The following is a 15,273-nucleotide window of genomic DNA, read 5'->3' as shown; positions in this document are numbered from 1 at the left end:
TTTATTTCTGATTCCAGATTTTTACCCCTCTGAGCATTTGAAGCCCATTTACTTTCATTGTATAATAAAGGTTAAAAACCCTCCTCTGTAGAAACAGTTTCTCTGGAGGATGTAAATCACTCTTTTGACTTTTCTGCACTTTTAAGGTGTGCAAACATCTCTCCACTACTCTGGCAAGAAGTGCTTAAGAATACTTAGAGACAATCTTATGATTCCCACAGGCATGTGTGTCTTTGAATATATCCCATGATTTCTACCTGACCAGGTCCTTATAGAAATACTTTGGTACTTTTGTTAAGTTGAAGCTTCTCCTTCTGGAGTATTCTTCTTACATCCTGTCTTTATACTTCAGTTGGTACCTTTTCACCCATCCTTGATATTAATTATCATAGGCAGTAAAACATTTAATGTAATCTTAGCTTTATTGAATAAGTAAGTATGCATTACAGATAGATTGCAAGTCATTCTTGGTCCTGCAAAGAGACAGGCATTTATTGTGAGGCAAAACGAGAACATGAATCCATAGTTCTGCTACTGAAATACTTCTTCTGAGTGTTTTGGTATGGGCACAATCTCCCTCAATATCCATTTAAATAGGCTTTGCTGTCACCTCTCCTTTCAGTTAAGGGATTCACAATATCTAAAATAAACTTGTAAAGAACACTTCTGTATCAGAGGTAGCTTTATACCTACATTATTAATCATAGAAAATATTTGGTCAAAGACTCCATAAAAGGGGCAGAAAAGATACACCAGAGCTCATAGTTGGAACCAATTAGTTTTTCAAGCTAATTTGCTGTAGTAAGAAAAGCATCAACTGAATTTTAGGAGACTGTTCAGCCATTTAACATCAAAGCATGCAGTAGCCTGTGCATACAATGACTTTTAGAGACAACACTGAATTTGACTTGAGCACCAAGGATGCATTTTAAAAACTTAAAAGTACATTTATATGCAATAACTAGTGTCGTGAGCTGAATGGTGCCTCCCCAAAGATACGTCCACATCCCAATTCTTAGAACCTTTGATGTTAACTTATTTGGGAAAAGGGTCTTCACAGATGTAATTAAGTGAAGGATCTTGAGATGAGGAGATTATGTATAAGCTTATGGGCCTTAAATGCCTTCACAAGTATCTTTATAAGAAACTGGTAGAGGTAGATTAGATATACAGAGGGAAAGGCTATATGAAGATAGAGAAGAGAGAGGCTTGGTCACAAGTCACGGAATGATGACAGTCACAAACTGGGAGAAGCAAGGAATATATCTCCTAGAAGCTGCAGAGGGAGTACAGCCCTGCCAAGACCTCAATTTAGGACTTCTGGCCTTCCAAACAGTAAGACAATAAAAGCCTGTTGTTTTAAGTGATCACATTTGGAATACTCTGTTACAGCAACCACAGCCACAAAATAGATTTGGGTACCAGGAAGTCAGGGATTGCTAAAACAAATATTTAAAAATGTAGAAGTGGCTTTGGAATTACATCATGTGTAGAGGTGGGAAGAATATTGATGTATATGATAGAAAAAGCATAGGTTGCTTTAAACAGACTGTTGGGAAGAATATGAATATTAAAGGTGCTTCTCATGAGGGCTCAGAAGGAACTGAAGAACATTTATTGAAAACTAGAGGAAAGGTGATCTTTATTATACACTGGCAAAAAAGCTTATCCAGATTGTCTCCAACCATCTTGTGGAAAGTAGATCTGTAAGTGACGAATTTGGATATTTAGCTGAGGAAACGTGAGGGCAAAGCGTGGGAGGTATGGTCTAGTTTTTTCTTGAGCTTATAGTAAAATATAAGAGAAAGGGATAAATTGAAGAAAGAACTTTTAAGCAGAAAGGAACCAGCACTTGATAATTCAGGAAATTCTGTACCTATTCAGATTGCAAAAGATGCTAAAATGAAGAGATTCACTGTTAGGATACTGGGCTCTGGAGATAAAGCCAAAACTAGGCAACCTTTGGCTAGTGCTGTAGAGATTAGGCATTGACTCACTGATCTACTCATTCATCTCGATAAAAGTCAGGAATAGAGGTGGCATTATCTTGCAAAGATCTATGAGGACTCTCTTGCCTCTCTATTAAATCAATATGATATTCGTGAGGAGCCCACAAGTTTTTCTTTTTTTTTAAGTTACACCAGCAGAACAGTTCCATCTTGGCCTGAAACAGACAGAAACAGGACAAAATGAGAGAAGGCTGTCAGATGACCAAAATTTTACAGGCCAGAAACAGGCTGATTAAGCTGTAAACAGATACTACCCTTTGATAGAAAAGATCAACTCTAGGGCAGAGCTGCAGACCTAAAGGGTGCAACCCTGAGAAAAGGAGGATTATTGTCAAGCCTTGAAACCTAAGGGGATTCTGAGAACAGAACTGAAGCTCAGGCACTTGGCTGAGGTCACAAGAAATGATGCTCAGACCTGTGACCCGTGCTGTGCTTAGTTAGTTGTGTCTGACTCTTGGTGACCCCATGGACTGTAGCCCTGCAGGCCCTGTCCATAGGATTCTCCAGGCAAGAATACTGGAGTGGGTTGCCATTCCATCCTCCAGAAGATCTTCCCAACCAGGGATCAACCTTTCCAACCCAGGTCTCCCGCATTTACCATCTGAGACACCAGGGAAAGGGATTCTGCCGGGCCAAATTCTGAAACTCTTCAGGAACTCCTTTCTATGTCTGTCCCATTTTCTTCCTTCTGGAATAGGAATGTCTATAACTATTATCATATGCCGATCCCATCACTGCATTTTGGAAGCAGGAGCCTTGTTGAGGTCATTGATTCACTGATTCACAGATGCAAAGGAATTTTGCCCTAGGGTTTTGACCTGTTGCTATTTAGATGATCTAGATGAAATTTGGGACTTTTGAACTGATGATGTTTGGATGAGAGTTTAAACTTTAGGTTTGAGACTTTGGGGAATATTAGGGCAGGGTGAATATATTTTGCACAGGGGACAGACATAAATTTGGGGGTTCAGAAGGCAGACTGTAGTGGGCCAAATGTCACCTCCAAAAAGATATGTCCATATCTTAATCCCCAGAACCTTTGAAAGTTACCTTATTTGGAATTAAATTTAGGCTCTTCATATGAAATTATCCTGGATTATCTCAGTGGGCTTGAAATTACAACAAAGTGTCCTTATAAGAGAGGCATAGGGTGATTAAGTACACAGAGCAGAAGGTAATGTGAAGACAGAGCAGACAGAGAGATGTGGCCATAACCCAAGGAATGCCAATAGCCACCCAAAGTTGGAAGAAACAAGGGAAGATATTCCTCTAGAGCCTCTGGAGGGAGCATGGCCCTTGATTTTGGACATCTGGCCACAACCATGAGAGAATAAATTTCTGATATGTTAGGTCACCTAGTTCGTGGTAATTTATTACAGCAGCCAAAGGAAATACAACTAGTAAACATTTTAAAGGGTTTTGCACTTTTAAAAAACACTCAGAAGAAAATCTGCATAAACTGTGTGTGTATGTTCTTAGTCACTCAGTCTTGTCTGACTCTTTGTCACCCCCATGGACTGTAGCCCGCCAGGCTCCTACATCCATGGGATTTTCCAGGCAAGAATACCGGAGTGGGAAGCCATTGCCTTCTCCAGGGGAGCAGGAGAAACTGAACCCAGGTCTCCTGTACTGCAGGCAGATTCTTTACCATCTAAGCCACCTGGGAAACTCAAAGAGTGGTTTTGCTCTCAACCCCATGGACTGTAGCCCACCAGACTCCTCTGTCCATGGAATTCTCCAGGCAAGATTACTGGAGTGGGTAGCCATTCCCTTCTCCAGGAGATCTTTCTGATCCAGGGATGGAACCCATGTCTCTTTCACTGCAGGCAGATTCTTTATCATCTTAGCCACCAGGGAAGGTGCTTCTCAAATATGGCAGTAATAAACCAAATAAAAGATTTAGTATAATTTGACTCTATACACTCTGTACTAAAAATGTCATTATGTATTTTTTTCTGGTGATAATTTTCAACCCAAAACAAACTACAAATGGCTAGAGCAGGACCATTATAAATCTGGGAAGCAAACCCTTTGAGTTATCAGAACTTCATGAAAGACCCTGAAAGGTCTCAATGTTTGTGAAAAGTGTGTAGGATTACTCGAAATACAAATATATAATTTATCAATAACTGTACTTTTTTCCCCCCCACAAACTAAAAAATAAGGCAAGTTCACATCTGGAAAAGGTGATATGCAACAGTATTTCTACCTTGACTAGCTTGATAATATGGCATGGGAAATGTCCCTAAATATTAGTCAGGGTGAATATTTCAAAATATCATTTTCCTACAGTCTGAAAAACTATCAAAAGACTTAAAGAAGCCATACAATGAAGATTTCAGAAAAGACTTTGTGAAGTTAAAAATATGTTAAGTATTTATATAAATTAGTAGAACCTAAGTGCTTGTTGTTGTTATTGTTAAAAAAACAGCATGTGAAATCGATATATCCCTTAAACTTCTTTGTGTGTGTGTGTATGTGTGTTTCTTAAAACAGGATAAAATTGTAAAATCTCAGATCCTGTTACTGTTTTTGATTTCTATATTGTAGCATCTTCAGAGCTTTGCAAAGGATAAGACCTAAGTAAGAATGAACTGGAGGAAAAGGCAGCAGTTTGAATGACTATACATCTGCATAAAAGAAACTGTGAGCTCTTGGGCACTTGTTTTCATTATCTCAGGTAGTGATTTGCCAAGCCAGTCATTTGTTCTTTCTGAATATCTATAATGTGCTTTACAGGAAGTAGAAATAGGATTTTCTATATAAGAAATACGCCTATAGGAAAACTTTTACAATAATCATAATCATCTGCATGGATTAGTCTTAAAATTATACTCCAGAGAAGTTACACTACATTCTTTCAATGCATTTTAAGAAGTAATAGACAAGTTAAGTATGCCTTTTCCTCTCTCATCTATTTAAGAAAAATGTAGAGCCTCATTTTTACTCCTAGAGTTGTTTTGGCAGCACTTAAATGATTTGTTAATATAATAAGGTAAGTTAAGCATGATGATGATTGAGAAATTCAGTTAGTCACTGGGATGTGGAATTATTGTAGCAGGATACATAAATATCTACAGATATATAAAGTATATCAGTTTTCTTCTTCAGATCACCACAGCAGAATGGGAAAGGGGGAGGAAAGAGGCAGATAAGACAATTGACCTATCAGAGAGTTTTCTGCTGCCTCCTGCAGAGAGAAATCTTTTTCCTCTCAGGTCTCTTAGAACTCTATTCCCTGCCTTCAAGGGGGTCGTAGGAGTAAGAAGCAATAGAGAGAAGAAAGAAACCATGGAGAGCAGGGATCAATATCTACCTTTAAAAATCTAAATAAAGGTAACAGAATTTGCAGGTTCAACTCTAGCATAAACATTAAAATGTGAGGTTTTTCTCAAAAATAGCCATACAAAGTATTTGTATAAAGTTGATATATGTGCATACTTATAAAATACCTCTTTAAATAAAGTTTAAATTACTTTCTCTAACCACTTCTGTTAAACTTTGGTTTATTTTTAGCAATGATAAGTGCCTGCAATATCATGCTGAAACTCTAGATTAATGATAAGTTTAACTTCAGCCAAAGCAGATGAATCCATCAACTTTTACTTGAGATTAGATTTTAAATAACTTGAAGGGGATGAAGTAGTACATTTTCTGAGTTTCCAAGATGGCTTCTTTTACAGAGTGTGCAATATCAGTGCCTTTCCAAACCATTAACGCACACATTTTCACTGGTCTTTTACTTTTCTATTTAACAGCAATCAGTAGATATTGATGAATTCTTTCTTTTCTCTTTTCTTCCTTTTTTTTGGGGGGTGGTGTGTGACAAAATTTGAGTAACATTATACATTTTTGACAGACTGAATGGTTTTGAATGCCTTTAGAACTCTTCAATTTCTTTCATTTTTCATCATCACCGTCAGGTCACACACAATAACAAATAATACACATCTTTACACTAAAATGAAATGCATGTTTTAAAATCCTGGCAATGGTGTTTGTGTTAGTATAACTGTGGGAGAAGTTTTACAATAGCTTTATATATGCACACTATTTCATCCAGCTTAGCTTGATCTTTGCAGAAATGTACTTATTTTCTCTCCATCCCTTGAGAATAGGTTTTGTTCTCAAACTGTATGATTTTGTTTCCTTAAATATTTTCTTATTCTTTGGCATCAGGAATCACTTGGATGAGATACCTCCATTGTGGCGAGACCGTGACCTTTCCAAAGGTACTCGTCTGTTATCTGTAAGACAAAGAGAAAAGAGAACCAAAAACATGGTGAGCTTTAGATCCTGGCTATTGCATGATGTCAGGTTGAGAGAGGTTTTCAAGCAGTCCTGAAAAATTAATTCAGATGAATATGTAAATAAGTAACATGAAGCCCAGATCTGAGGAGTTCACGTTGCAGCTCCCAAGCTGAGTTCAAGAGTTTGAAATAGCATTAAATGACTTTTCTCAGTAAGTGAAGTCAGAGTGATAAAAGAAATGGAAGAATTCGCTCAAGCACAGTCCCTTTGGAAATAGCAGGTGACAACAAAATTCCTTGGTAAAGATGTTAAATTGAAAGGATCTATGTACAGTGCCTTTTGTTGGAAAGCACTTCAATTTCCCATGAGTTTTCAATCTGTATGTTGGCTACCTCTAGAGGACACCAGTGTGGGTAGAGCTGAAAAAGAGTTTTTTTAAATTTTTTACAATGATTGCAATATGTGGCAATCAAATCAGCTACCAAGTCTTTGCTTGATTGTGTGATGTAAACAAATTCAATACATTATATAGTCATTATGGGAATGAATAATGAATAGATCCCATTCCCCTCACCTGTCACAGGAAAAATAATCACTGTAGAGAGAACTGTTGGCACAAAGCTTGGAAAGCAAATTTTAAAAGCATTGAAAGTTGCTGAAAATATTTTTAGCTTTAATACGAAAAAGGTTTACAGCTCTGCATTGTGGTGATCACTACTATGTTATTATCACCTCTGTTTTATGCTCAGCTTAAATGCAATTGATGTGGGTGAAAATCTCCTTCTGACAGAAGCATAATATACTTAGATTCTCTATTTAGAATGAGACTAGGTCCCTAGAAATAATCACAACCACCAGCACTTACATAAATGCTAACACTTTACACTCGTTAATTTGCAAATTCACACAACATCCCCGGGAGGTAAACCCATTTCATTCTATCCTATTGTCTCTACTTTAGCGATGAAGGTTACACAGCAAATCAATGGTATGATGGGGGATTATAATGCAAAGTTAATGCCTAAATGTCAAGGCTGCTTTATTCAGAGGTAGATGCTGGGGCCTCCCAAGCTCCTACTCATTTCCTCCCTAAGATGATGATCTTAGTCTCAGTTCAGTCGCTCAGTCATGTCTGACTCTTTGCAACCCCATGGACTGCAGCACTCCAGGCCTCCCTGTCCATCACCCTAACTCCAGGAGTTTACTCAAACTCATGTCCATTGAGTCAGTGATGCCATCCAACCACCTCATCCTCTGTCATCCCCTTCTCCTCCTGCCCTCAATCTTTCCCAGCATCAGGCTCTTTTCCAATGAGTCAGTTCTTCGCAGCAGGTGACCAAAGTATTGGAGCTTCAGCTTCAGCATCAGTCCTTCCAATGAATATTAAGGACTGATTTCCTTTAGGTTGGACTAGTTGGATCTCCTTGCAGTCCACAGGACTCCCAAGAGTCTTCTGCAACACCACAGTTAAAAAGCATCAACTCTGCGGCGCTCAGCTTTCTTTATAGTCCAATTTGCATCCATACATGACTACTGGAAAAACCATAGCTTTGACTAGATGGACCTCTGTTGGCCAAGTAATGTCTCTGCTTTTTAATACACTGTCTAGGTTGGTCATAGCTTCTCTTCCAAGGAGCAAGTGTCTTTTAATTTCATGGCTGCAGTCACAATCTGCAGTGATTTTGGAGCCCCCAAAAATAAAATCTCTCACTATTTCCCCATCTATTTGTGATGAAGTGATGGAACCAGATGCCATGATCTTAGTTTTTTGAATGTTGAGTTTTAAGCCAACTTTTTCACTCTCCTCTTTCACTTTCATCAAGAGGTTCTTTAGTTCTTCTTTGCTTTCTGTCGTAAAGGTGGTGTTATCTGCGTATCTGAGGTTATTGATATTTCTCCCAGCAGTCTTGATGTCAGCTTGTGCTTCATTCAGCCTGGCATTTCACGTGATGTACTCTGCATACAAGTTAAACAAGCAGGGTGACAATATACAGCCTTGACGCACTCCTTTCCCTATTTGGAACCAGTCTGTTGTTCCATGTCCAGTTCTAACTATTGCTTCCTGACCTGCCTACAGATTTCTCAAGAAGCAGGTCAGGTGGTCTGGTATTCCCAATCTCTTGAAGAATTTTCCACAGTTTGTTGTGATCCACACAGTCAAAGGCTTTGGCATAGTCAATAAAACAGAAGTAGATGTTTTTCTGGAACTCTGTTGTTTTCTTGATGATCCAACGGATGTTGGCAATTTGAGAGAGAAGATGATGATACACTGGAATATATCCTGCCTCTCTCATGGGGAGGATGGACTGTGAGAAATGCTGAGGTTTTGCCATGGAACATTTCCTCATCTGTGTTTCTTGATGAGAAACACATCATCAGTGTTTCCTGAGTGATTCCGGGTAGTCTGTGGTCAGTACACAGAGCAAAGCTAACTGGCCTCCATGACCTTGGCCTCATTAATACCATGGTATGAGTGCACTGAGCCAAACAGCCATAAGCTTAAAGTGCTTTATAATGCATTATTATCATTGAGATGTGAGAAAGAAAGAGATATTTTTTCTATTCAGAGATATATCTGAGTGATGGATTATTTGGGTATCCTTTTAAAGATACCATTAAAAATTCCATTATTTAATTTGTGATACCAATCACTATCCACTAAAATCGTAAAGATAACATTCTGAGATAAAGGGCTTATTACTTAGATGTCACTGATGCACATACAGGTTGGTTTGGGACTTTTTAGAAGACATTTACAAATGAGATTGTAATATGATGGTTACCATTGCATTGCTAGCATTTAAGTACTCAGTGTTAAAGCTATCAGATATGAGAATGATGGTGGCATTCACAGAGGATTGTCCCAGCTGGAAAAAAGTCTTGTGCCTTGGTGATGCCACACACGAAGGTCAGCTGGCATCCACGTTCACTCCAGGAATGCTATTGGTACCCCATACCACCGTTCACTGACCACTGGATTCAAGAAAAGCACCACATACAAAAACCTAGCCTTGCAGAAGTAAATGATGTCATGATTCACATCAAACTGCAGCTTTATTGGTAGCATCTGGTGTGAGAAAATAAACTTTCAAGTCAAAATGAACTGACAAAAGGACATTAAAGCTTTTGGAAGGCAGGATAAACACTGGTTCACAGCCCAAATCCAGCTCTTGGCATACACACAAGAGAATTATTCTACAGTTCTTCCCTTCCTTTCTCTTTATCTCCCTCTCTCCCTTCCTTCTCTGTCTCTCTCTCTTTAAATATTTTTGGTACTTAATTGGTCCCTATGTTTATGAGATAATTATAAGTAGAAGCAATTCTGTAAAGGTCATTACTTGTATTTTTGAAATGTCAACCTCCAACACTGTTTATGTAAAAATGACTCTAGAAATAATGGCAGCAATGACTGATCTGGGTTTCTGTGATTTATTTACAATTCTCTGTGTTTATGTTAAAACTATTTTATGTACAAAATATATATTTATACTCTAGACTTATATGGATCAGGGCAGAAGTGCAATTTAGAGGATAATGTTATATGTATATATAATATGAATATATATCAATATATTCACCTCTTTTCACATTCTAATAGCTTACAATCTAATGATACCAAATTTTCATACCTAGATTCATGTTTTCTTTGAGGCAAAGATTGAGAATCATCGAATTTTTATTTATTTAAAAAATTATTTATTTATTTGGCTTCATGGGATCTTCAGAGACCTATTTCCCTGACCAGGGATTGAACCTGGGTCTCCTGCATTGGGAGCACAGAGTCTTGGCCACTGGACCACCAAGGAAGTTCTAAGAGTCATTGAATTTTTAAAAATACAATGAAATACTAATGGGTAATAGTGTTCTGATCCTTATGAGGTCAAGACACATACTTGGCATCAAATTTATGAGAAAAGAGCAAATGCTAGTTATTATTTCTGTCAGAGGTGATGGGGTTATTTGGGTGATTGTGACAGTGACTGAATTTCCTATTTAGAAACATAGGTGAAGGAGGCAGGTGCCCGTGTGATATGATTTGAGAACTCCAGGAGACCCAGACTGAACCAAATTCACTTTTCTACCCAATCTTATTCTTCCAACACTACTAATACTAGAATTGTTTAGATGGAAAAAAAAATAGGAGTCTCTCCTCCAAAAAGTCAATAGTTTAGAAAATATGTATTTACCTGAGGTGATGGGGAGGGCTTTGTTAATTAGTAGTGGCTTCCCTTTCCAATTTGCCTTGTGTTTTTGGAAATCAAAGAGAGGAAGATGGGGGGAAGCATCAATCTATGTGTGTTTACTTGTTGGGGATATTGTGCAATGAGATACAGGAAAACATTATATCAGAGGCTGAGGGAACATGATTTGTCATAATCTTCCTCTGTTTCCATTTTCTGAATGTACAAGATAACATAATGAATAAGCAAGCCTAGAGAATCTAATGTATCCTCATGGTCTAAGAATTCATTAAGGGATTCTACTGTTTGTAAACACAAGGATTAATGCTATATAAAACCTGAGATGTCAGTCCCAAGATGTACCCTCGATACCCTATCAGATTCTTTTTGGTCACCAAAGGCTTGATGCTCCATGTGAAAGTGAAAAGATTCTATTTCTACAGAGAGTAACATAGCCATAGTGTGAAACTGAGGAGAGGAACATAGTTATATGAACATGTGCAGTCCATGGATGGGAGGTGACCAAATCCAAAACAATATGCCAATCTGTCACAGAAAAGAAAGTTTAAATACATGGCCCAGCTAAAACGTGCTTCTGTACATTGTGAATATCAGGTTAACCAGCTCAAACCACTGTCAAGGCTTTCCCCACTGTCATAAGAGTAAGAAGCTTTATGCTTTTTCTACGCATAAATGGATTTGGCATTCATCTCAAAACCTTCCCAATGGAGTCCTGAGTGAATAGATTAAACCTGTTATTGTATTGCTAGAAAATTCATTCATGCAATCATTTATTCAACAACTATGTACAAAGCACATCATTCATGAAATGCCTGAATGTCACAAAATTTCAGATCCATATCTACATCTACACTGCTAATTTCCTTCCTACTGAAAACTTTGTCAGGTGAAATAACTGAGGAATAAGCATATCATAAATCTTAAAAAAAAATGTGGTGTGAGACAGACCAAAGGACTCAACCTTGTAGTATATAATCGTGAAACGTTTACTCACTCCTCTAGCAAAGTGAGTGTATGCCAAAGGTAGAGGGCTGTGTGTTGTATATTGCATAAGCAGGTCAACTTGAGATTGAAAACCTGTGATAAAAAGACTTGTCCATTATTCATTTCCCCCCCAGGTTAGGTATCCACCTGCTGTCTATGGAAGAACTGGTACTTCATAGGCATGTTAGATGTACTGACGTGACCTACCCAAACACAACGCAACTATACCCTCCCAATAGGGTAACATAAAATAAGCGTGCCCGGCATACACTGCACATTGTCACATTGTACGGTGAAACATGGCATTTTAATGCTAATTAGCTGCCTAGAAAACAAAGTAAAAGAAGACCTCTGAAATTTATTCTGAGCTTTCTTTTCTCCAAAACTCTTCAAAAATGATGGTGTGGCAGATTTATCATCAATAGACAGGCATTGTTTCCAGCAAAAAAAAAAAAAAAACAGAGGATGGGTTTTGTGCAGCTCAGGCTAAGAAAACCAAGAAAACTTTAGGTTGCCTTGTGTATGTGTTATTCTCTCAGTTGTGTCTTACTCTTTATGACCCCATGGAGTGTAGCCCCACCAGGCTTCTCTATTCATGGAATTCTTCAGGCAAGAATACTGGAGTGGGTTGTGCTCCCTTCTCCAGGGTTAGGTTGCCTTCAGTCAGTCAGTTCAGTCAGTCAGTCAGTTCATTCACTCAGTCTTTGCGACCCCATGAATCACAGCACGCCAGGCCTCCCTGTCCATCACCAACTCCTGGAGTTCACTCAAACTCATGTCCATCGAGTCGGTGATGCCATCCAGCCATCTCATTCTCTGTCGTCCCCTTCTCCTCCCGCCCCCAATCCTTCCCAGCATCAGAATCTTTTCCAGTGAGTCAACTTGTCCCATGAGGTGGCCAAAGAATTGGAGTTTCAGCTTTAGCATCAGTCCTTCCAATGAACACCCAGGATTGATCTCCTTTAGAATGGACTGATTGGATCTCCTTGAAGTCCAAGGGACTCTCAAGAGTCTTCTACAACACCACAGTTCAAAAGCATCAACTCTTCGGCGATCAGCTTTCTTCACAGTCCAACTCTCACATCCATACATGACCACGGGAAAAACCATAGGCTTGACTAGACGGACCTTTGTTGGCAAAGTAATGTCTCTGCGTTTTAATATGCTATCTAGGTTGGTCATAACTTTCCTTCCAAGGAGTAAGCATCTTTTAATTTCCTGGCTGCAATCAGCATCTGCAGTGATTTTGGAGCCCAAAAAAATAAAGTCTGACACTGTTTCCCCATCTATTTCCCATGAAGTGATGGGACCAGATGCCATGATCTTCGTTAGGAAATGTCTATTGAAGTAGCTATTCACATGCCAAATACTGATGAAAGATTATTTTAGATTGTTATACTGAAATCATCTCATATAAACTTGCATCTTTTCTTCCCCTGTGTACCATGATTCCACAACTGTTGTTTTTTTTTTTCCCCCTATGTTTTTAAGGATCCTGACTTGATACAGTTTCTCATTCACTACAAACGACTGGAAGGAAGGTGGCACCTGAAATAGGTTTGGGCCTAATCTCCTGTTGGACAGCCAGTTTCTCCATTCATTGACCAGATTCTTTCTCTTCACTTACCAGAATAGTGTCTTTAAAAAAAAAAAGTTGAGCTTAAATTATATATGCAATATGGTGTTCTACTTTTTTCACTTAACATTTTATTGTATAATAGAAATTCTATATGTCATTAAACTTCTGAAACATGATACTGAAAATAAAATTTTTAATGGCTATATACTCTTCTTTTTATATAAATATGCCATAATTTGGTTAACCATTTCTCTACTGTTGGCCATTTAGGTTGCTTCCATTTTTTTTCTTTCTATTATAAAAAGCCTTGCAATGAATATCCTTATAGTTTATATTTTATTTTATACATATCATGTGTAGAACTGGCATTATTAAGTATTCAAAATTAAGTCCAAATCGTATTACAGAATCGGTTCAGTTCAGTTCACTTCAGTTCAGTTGCTCAGTCGTGTCCGACTCTTAGCGACCCCATGAACCACAGCACGCCAGGCCTCCCTGTCCCTTACCAACTCCCGGAGTTCACTCAAACTCATGTCCATTGAGTAGGTGATGCCATCCAGCCACCTCATTCTCCGTCATCCCTGTCTCCTCCTACCCCCAATCGCTCCCAGCATCAGAGTCTTTTCCAGTGAGTCAACTCGTCGCATGAGGTGGCCAAAATATTGCAGTTTCAGCTTTAGCATCAGTTCTTCCAATGAACACCCAGGATTGATCTCCTTCAGAATGGACTGGTTGGATCTCCTTGCAGTCCAAGGGACTCTCAAGAGTCTTCTACAACACCACAGTTCAAAAGCATCAACTCTTCGGCGATCAGCTTTCTTCACAGTCCAACTCTCACATCCATACATGACCACGGGAAAAACCATAGCCTTGACTAGACGGACCTTTGTTGGCAAAGTAATGTCTCTGCTTTTTAATATGCTATCTAGGCTGGTCATAACTTTCCTTCCAAGGAGTAAGCGTCTTTTAATTTCATGGCTGCAATCAGCATCCGCAGTGATTTTGGAGCCCCAAAAAATAAAGTCTGACATGGTTTCCAATATTTCCCCATCTATTTCCCAAGAAGTGATGGGACCAGATGCCATGATCTTCGTTTTCTGAATGTTGAGCTTCAAGCCAACTTTTTCACTCTCCTCTTTCACTTTCATCAAGAGGCCTTTGAGTTCCTCTTCACTTTCTGCCATAAGGGTGGTGTCATCTGCATATCTGAGGTTATTGATATTTCTCCCGGAAATCTTGATTCCAGCTTGTGCTTCTTCTAGCCCAGCGTTCCTCATGATGTACTCTGCATATAAGTTAAATAAGCAGGGTGACAATATACAACCTTGACGTACTCCTTTTCCAATTTGGAACCAGTCTGTTGTTCCATGTCCAGTTCTAACTGTTGCTTCCTGACCTGCATACAGGTTTCTCAAGAGGCAGGTCAGGTGGTCTGGGATTCCCATCTCTTTCAGAATTTTCCACAGTTTATTGTGATCCACACAGTCAAAGGCCTTGGCATAGTCAATGAAGCAGAAATAGATGTTTTTCTGGAACTCTCTTGCTTTCTCCATAATCCAGTGGATGTTGGCAATTTGATCTCTGGTGCCTCTGCCTTTTCTAAAATCCAATTGGCAATAAGTAAATTGTCTTATCTCATTGTTAGGTATTAATCTCTTGACAATGTGCTAATGTGAAAAGTGACAAATAGCATATGATTGCCTCTTTTTGCCCTTCTTCAAATTCTAGCAAAGTAGAAAATTTCAAATGTTATTATCCATTTATATTTCTTCCTTTAAATGCTGATCATATCCCTTACCCAATAATCTATTACGGTCTTAGTTTTGCTTTGTTTTTATTTTGAACTCTACATTTTAAAGATAGATAGTAACCAATTGAAATATTTTCCTTAGTTTGTTGATTGCCTTTTATTTGGTTCATGTTGTTGGCTTTCAAGAACATATAGTTTCATTTTTATTATTTTTATGTAGTTAAATCAGTCAGTCTTTTACACTGTGATCCATATTGTTAAGCTTAGAAAGTCTTTCTCTAGGCAGAGACATTTGGTAAACATTCAACTATACCTTTTATTGTTCTTTAAGGTTTGATTTTTTAAAAAGATTAAATGATCTAGAATTTTTGTTGTATAATGTCAGGTAAGCTTCCACGTTGCTTGCTTGCTCTTTTCCTTACAAAGAGCAAATGGGTTGTTCCAGCACCATTTGTTGAATAATCATGAATTTCTAAACTGATTCATGATATATCTCTT

General features: G+C 38.3%; 1 protein-coding gene across 6 annotated transcripts in view; it reads right to left on the bottom strand.

Moving 5' to 3' along the window:
• Positions 1 to 399: 399 nt before the first annotated feature.
• DIAPH2 (diaphanous related formin 2) overlaps positions 400 to 15,273 on the bottom strand; it is a 1,076,961-nt gene continuing 1,062,087 nt past the window's right edge. For 4 of the 6 annotated variants that reach the window (XM_055438268.2, XM_088834164.1, XM_088834162.1 and 1 more), the window contains one exon: positions 400 to 6,256. Coding sequence is in view for 4 of the 6 variants with exons in the window: in XM_088834163.1 (XP_088690289.1) it covers positions 6,192 to 6,256 (65 nt within the window). In the remaining 2 variants the exon portion in view is untranslated. The remainder of the gene's footprint in view (positions 6,257 to 15,273) is intronic. The other 2 variants (XM_055438265.2, XM_088834165.1) reach the window with 2 other exon arrangements.

Source organism: Moschus berezovskii, chromosome X (assembly GCF_049115385.1).
Source record: "Moschus berezovskii isolate FMDL1 chromosome X, NW_MosBer_1.0, whole genome shotgun sequence".
Lineage (NCBI taxonomy): Eukaryota > Metazoa > Chordata > Mammalia > Artiodactyla > Moschidae > Moschus > Moschus berezovskii.
Note: the sequence above shows the minus strand (reverse complement) of the source record. Positions and strands in the feature narration are given on the sequence as shown.